This window comes from Populus nigra, chromosome 5 (assembly GCF_951802175.1).
Source record: "Populus nigra chromosome 5, ddPopNigr1.1, whole genome shotgun sequence".
Classification (NCBI taxonomy): domain Eukaryota; kingdom Viridiplantae; phylum Streptophyta; class Magnoliopsida; order Malpighiales; family Salicaceae; genus Populus; species Populus nigra.
In genome coordinates this window covers 2,598,671-2,605,269 of record NC_084856.1, presented here as the reverse complement: position 1 = coordinate 2,605,269, position 6,599 = coordinate 2,598,671, and the positions used below count along the sequence as shown (strand labels likewise).

Below are 6,599 nucleotides of genomic sequence, written 5' to 3'. Positions count from 1 at the left end.
AACGTAACTGCCTTTTTATTTGCGGGAAGAAAAGGAAAAAAAAAAACCATGTTCTGTTATTTATATTGGCCACGATTTTCTAACCATATCATATCATAAATGTGTATTTTGGGTTTCGGGTTGGTTGCGATTAGAAATGCTTTTATTTTAACTATAATTTTAAAATTTATTTATTGTGAAGAATATTTATAGAATCGGAGTCCATCTCAAATTATAGTAAGAATTTAGATATAAAAAAAATATAAATTTATAATTTTTTTAAAACTTTTTAAGCCATAACTATAAAAACTATCACAATATCAAACTTACATTTAAGCATCATTTTAATATGTATTTGGTGTTCTGTTAGTTTTTGTAGTGTGATTTTTAAAAAATAAATAGATTTTTAAAAAATTATTTTTAGTTGTGATTTTTTAAATAAATAAATTTTTAAAAATATATGTTTGATTAAAATTATCGTGAGTCAATTTTTATGTGCAAAATAAATTGAAAAAAAAACATTATTTTAGCTACATACCTGAGATTTAAAACACAGACAATTTATTTGATTAATCATTTTTTTTCAATATAATTAGATAAAAACACGAAAGATACCAAGATTTAAAACATAATTATATATAAAATAGTGTAAAAGACAATTTATTTGACTAAAATAAGAACTACCACACAAGTGTCTTGTTAGCTTCAAGCAAGGTTGATCCATAAACAGTTTGTTCGGCTATTGGGCTTAAGAATGACGAGTATGATAAGTGACGGCCTATGCAAGGCCCTCCTAGTTAGTTTAAAATGGGTCTCAAGGGAAGAGAAATTAGAAAATATGCGAAATAAGAAAAGGAAAAATAGAAGCCCATAAAAAGCTACAAATTGGGCTGACCCAAAGTTTCCGAGGTTGCTAAAGCTATTATCCATAAACAGTTTGTTCGGCTTCTTCAAAACATTTTTTTTTTTTTTTTTTTTTTTTTTTTTTGGGGGGTGGTGGGGGTGTAGTTCGAAGGTGGATCATTGTTCTTGACTTGGCTGTGCTAATAATAAAAGAGAACCACCACCTTTAAAAACAAGTGCAGCAATAATAGAAATATAAAAGGTGTAACTTAAAATGGTTAAAATTTATTCTTTCGGAATTACCGGTTCGTTACTGAAAATTTATATGATTGCTAACTTCAAAGCTAATAGGATTAGTTGGAGTATATACAAACTAGCCTGGACATCTACGTTAATTAAAAAAAAAAATAGCAATAATAGCAACCATAGAAATAGTTCAACTGATCAAGCCTTGATTTGCTTTCCAATTATCACGAGTTCGAGTTCCCTTAGAGCCACTGGAGATTTACATGATTGTTAATTTTAGAACCTCTGAAATTAATCAAGGTACATGCAAGTTAACTCGGATATCTACATTAATAATAATAAAAAAGTGTAGCAATAATTGCTCCCAGGAGAAAACAAGTGCAGGATTCAGACAGGCATCTGGTGGCTCAGAGAGGATTGTCATGGGCAAATGGTTTCCGGTTCTATTTGGAAGAGTTATGGATTTAGTCCCTGTCAGTCCATGAACGTTCAAGAGAATAGCCCATAACTGAAATAAACCAAGGAACCACAATGGTACAACTCTTGAGAAAAACAAGCTTTAAATTCTCAAAATTGCCTCTATGATTATGCAGATCTAAAATTAACTTCTGATTGACAACATTTTTTTTTATTTATTACACAACGTTATTGCAACATTAATTATTTGAAAATGCTTTCATTATTGGTACCAGGCAAACCTTTAAGCACATCTCTGAGAGCATAGTAATGGCTATCACATTTGTGGTCGGAAATGATGTTGCCGGGGAGGACTATCCTCTCGAAATGTTCACCTGGATGCCTCTTCCAGAGCGTGAAAAGCTCCATGCCTCTGCCACTGATAGTGTGAGCATCAGTGTTGATGTCCCTCTTTAGATAGTAAACGCTCCCAGGAACAAACAACTCCTTCGGCAATGCATTGGCATGTCGTTCCTTTTCAGGGATAACAGCATTCTCTGTAGTAGCTTTGGAAGTTGAAGGGGCTGCAGGGATAGCGAGGGATTCTCTTGTGATGGAACCATCTGTCGAAAAGAGAAGCAAAAGTCAGCAGCTCTATAGGGAGGGAGGCCAGAATAAAGTGTATGGGATCATGAAATTATCTCAATTGTTATGGATTAAAATATTCTTGTAGCTAAAGGGATGACAAGAGGAGCTCATTCATGTGTTCTTTCACATGGGTTCTAATAGACAGGCTGTTCTACATGGCTTCTCCAACATTGTTACGTTCCATAAGACTACTACTATCAACTGCAGTGGGACACATATGAGACAGATTAAAAAAAAAACGCCAAATATAAACAAAGTTCTGAAAAAAATCAACCAGCCTAGGCATCATTCTGAAATCTTGGTTCGAAATAAATCTCTGTTGAAGAATTGAATTTATCATGGAATGTTAGTTTGTACAATAAGAAGATAATGCCAAGGAAGAGAAACTGAAAAGGTCTTTTCATCTAATCTTGATTTTGGCAGTTTCATGCTTTTCTCTTATCAAGTGACCTTCCTCCTCCTCCTGCATACTTTTCTTCAAAACCTTCTGCATTATTCTGAAACTGTCGCAACTTCTCAAGAAACCCACCCTTACTTTAATATGTGCCTCTCTAAAAAAACCCTTATTTTTTGTCAAATAGCAACATAAATTCCCAAATTCAGCTAATACTCTGGGTACTACAAATGATCACAGCACCCAGGCAGCCTCCAAACCCTCTTTTCTCGCTTTATTCAACTCCAAAATATTGCTGCACCGCTTAATCATTACCAATCCTCAATAACAACATAATTTTCTGCTCTTGGCATCAAATAAACCAATCAAAGAGCATAAAAAACGCCTAACCAATAGCTGACAGAAATTCTTGTGTCCAGTTTCCAGGCCAAACATCCATAAAAAAAAAATTAAAATTTGAACCCTAAAAAATCTATAAAACACCAACAACTTCTTGGTTCAGTGATACGGGCCTTCATATCCTCACTCAGTGATTGGGTTTAAGTCTTACTGCCAAGTGTTAGAACCCAACTCCATGGAGGAACTCTGAGCTTCAGTCATTACATAGGTGCAGTGATAGGCCCCCTCTAGATGTGACTGTATACTGTGGGGCAATGTGCTTTGTTGGAAGTCCAGGTAGTCTATCTGCATCCCGATTTTTGCCCACAAAGAAATCTACATGCCTCTATACCATTCTTTTAAAGTTTTACTAAATGCTAAATTCCCCAAATTCAAGCTTGCAACAAATAGACAAGACAAGGCGAACTCCTAAAACTCTGCCTAGTGTCAGAAAGATTACCAGATCATCTGATACCAACCTTAAAAATACAATTGATATCCTTCAAGAAACAAAGGTTTTCCCAACAGTCCAGAATTACAACGGAGCAGGATGGTCTTACCAGGAGAATTTTTATTGCTACCAAATTTAGCATAATCAGCAAGTTTCTGAGCTACATCCTGAATAGAAGTGACAGCCTGCTTTGCATTTGTGACCAAACCTATCACACTCTTCCAGTCCTCCTTCTCAACCACACTCATCCTGTACAAAAAGCAAAGAATAAAGTGGATGCAAAATTGTTGCCAGAAAGGAACTTCAATATCTTAAAAGAAAACTACATGAATCAAGTAATATTGCTAAAAACAATTTGTTCATAGACTTGCGATATTCTTCTAAATTGGTACCTATGAACTCATTTAATGCTCAGATTTTAGGAAGATCATTAAAAGAAACTACAGATGAACAAATGAAATGCAACTGACAGAGTGGACAAGCTTCGACCTCTGATGGACCCCATTCCTTATGCATGTACCTTGGTAACAATTTTGGATCCCCACTATAGCCAATAATTGACAACCCTCACTTCTCTTTGTCGTGTCAAAATTCTCATAGGGTGTAGACTAAATTACAAATCAAGGGAATTTTTTTTCTTTTTCGAAATGATATGCTGCCAATTCAGGTTCTGTGCAGTTCTGCAAATCAACAATCCATACATGAGAAAGATCATAAAAGTAGATTCTAGAAACTAGTTTCCCAACCCATCCCAAATATCCCCACAATAAGATTACACCTATTCTTTCATCATAAAAATGACAAGAAATGCAAAGATAGTTCAGACAACAGGGATGTATACGAATCATCATTTCATCTAACCTGAAGAGAGTAGTGATGGGATTTACTTATGCATTCAAAATTCCTAAGATGTTCCCAATGTCAATAATGTTAATTTCCAATTTTTGAACCCTAAATAATTGAATTCTGAAAGCTCACAACTCCCGTAACTGATGATCTAAGCAAATGGACGTGCACTTTCTACACACTTGCATGATATAAGTCAAGTTGATTTCTATTCCTTCTAACTGATACTCTAAGCTAGTCCATAGAGTGCATGTATCTACTGCATTTTTTCCCTTCATGTTGTCAGCATAAGCATACTTACCAATCAGTTTGAAGAATTTCATTTCTCAGTCTTTCCAGAGAAGCTGCACTTAATCTAGGTATGATGTCATCCTGCAAAAAAAGGAAATTGAGAAACACTAACAAATGAAAATAAGAGACAACATTAAAATCAAGAAGCACGAAACTGAAAGATCCTTTATCCTTTTTTCTAGGAAGGGAAAAGGCTTCGTGTGAAGAACACCAATGACAGAGAATCAAGTGCATCAACCCACCTTCATTACTACGTTTATAACAAAATCAGAGCAACTTTCAGCAAGTTCTTTGGAGACACAGGGTGGACTTGCATAGCCAACAGCAGTAACAATGTGAGGGCTAAAACCAAGTTCCTTAGGTGACTTTTTACGGAGCATGATTGCTAGCAAAGAAGCTGTTGCAGCTCCAAGAGAATGTCCCACCAACCTTAATCTAAATCCCTGTAGATCAATTAGTTTCACCATGACAGCTTTCTTAATGGGGAAAAAAAAACAAGAGAAAGAAACCTGATGTAACAGTAAATTGCCCCCTAGAAAAGAGAAGGAAAGAGTTAACTTTTCACCACCTCGTATTTCTCTAAGCATTTCCTTATGGTTCCCATCTCATGACTAAGAAACCAACGAGCAGCTTCAGTTGTGCCAAAGTGGGTTGAATAGCCTTCAAATGTGACTTCTCCATCACTCGAGGAAACAATATCGGTGATAAGGTCATAGACAGTATGAGTTCCACGAATTCCAAGAATTACTAGTTTCTTTCTAGGATCAATGGCAATGTAATATCCAGGCCTCATCACACTAGAATTTTTTACAAACTTAAGAACATTGTTTTCGCGGATCATGCTATTCCTTACAAGTCCAGAAGGACCATCCTTATAACAACCTTCTGCTAGCTCAACATGATAGATAAGATCATGGACCTGTATCACAAAAAAATGCCTGACATAAGTACAAGAAAGAACAATACGTTTAACATCAAGCACACAAAATAGATTCCTCGGCAACAAAGGTTCTAGAAATTACTATCGACTCCGAAGAAACTTCAACTCCCTTAACATCCTCAAAAAGATTTAATGACGCCTGACGCAGATAAATTAGATACAATCCTATCGTGAGATCACTCAAACTCCAACCCTCAATGGCAATCTTGCTCCGCTGAATGCTAGCAATTATTTCCGAAACCGATCGAGTACTCGCTGGAATTTTATTTCCAACCCCATTCCCTACAAAAACCAAAAAAAAAAAAAACCAATGACCCTCAACTCCCAATATCTACATCAATTTTTTTTCTTAAAAAAAAAACTTTATTCCTATTATTATTACACAGAAAATCATATCTAAATTAAAGTGCTAATTAACTAACAGACCTGTAGAGAGAGCCCACCTGCATAGCTGGAGAGCAGGTTCAAGAGCTTTAGTAAGCCAAGCAAGCTCTATTTTCCCCTTATTATCACTCAAATCGTCATCACCAGAGCTGTAATTGCTAAGTTCACCTCCAGATTTATTATTAGTCTTTGAAGAAGAAGGAGAAGATACTTGAGCAGATTTTTCTGATTTTGACATTTCTGATTGGCTCCTGTTTATAACACCATACAGAAACTTCCTGCATGTTTGTTGCCTTTTCAATATATTATTGCTACAGTCTGTCAATTGACAAAAACAAATTGTTAAATTTCAGTAATTCGAAAAAAATAGGGAGACGGGGTTCAGTTGTAACGTACACATGTCGTGGAAGAGGCGTTTTAGGTATCGGTTTGCCATTCTTGCGGCGGCGGCGGTCAGGGCATAATATAGGCAGCTTGATTGTGACACGAGGCACGTTATTAGCTGAAGATTGCTAACTATGTGACGGCGAAAGCTCGATTTGGATATAACAAAGCAAGCGGTGAGGGAGCAGCTGGAGGAGACGTGAAAGATGCCCGGAAGCTAGCGTGTTCAGTTTTTGAAGAGAGAGATACGAGGGTGTTATGGTCACTAAAGAAATTAATCAGATGGGCTTAATTACTGTGGGTCTTCTAGTGCTTATGGGCTGTGGGCTTCACCTTCGATCGACGGACTAAAATGACAGCCTGGCAGACCCTGATCTCTCTTCTCTCTATAAATGACTCTCTTTAGGGTGTAGGGTTTG

The 6,599-nt window shown here is 36.2% G+C and overlaps 1 protein-coding gene across 2 annotated transcripts; it reads right to left on the bottom strand.

The window, feature by feature from the left end:
• Positions 1–1,626: 1,626 nt before the first annotated feature.
• On the bottom strand, positions 1,627–6,429 carry LOC133693228 (uncharacterized). Of its 2 annotated transcripts, none has more exons than XM_062114403.1 (8): positions 6,193–6,429; positions 5,839–6,114; positions 5,495–5,694; positions 5,041–5,391; positions 4,715–4,915; positions 4,483–4,553; positions 3,445–3,584; positions 1,627–2,087 (listed from the first exon to the last, which is right to left on the bottom strand). In XM_062114403.1, the coding sequence occupies exons 1-8, from the start codon at positions 6,230–6,232 to the stop codon at positions 1,729–1,731; spliced, it is 1,638 nt and encodes a 545-aa protein (XP_061970387.1). In that variant the 5' UTR covers positions 6,233–6,429; the 3' UTR covers positions 1,627–1,728. The 2 variants fall into 2 exon arrangements, with proteins under 2 accessions (XP_061970387.1, XP_061970388.1); XM_062114404.1 differs by having other exon boundaries at positions 5,839–6,074.
• Between the last annotated feature and the right edge of the window lie 170 nt (positions 6,430–6,599).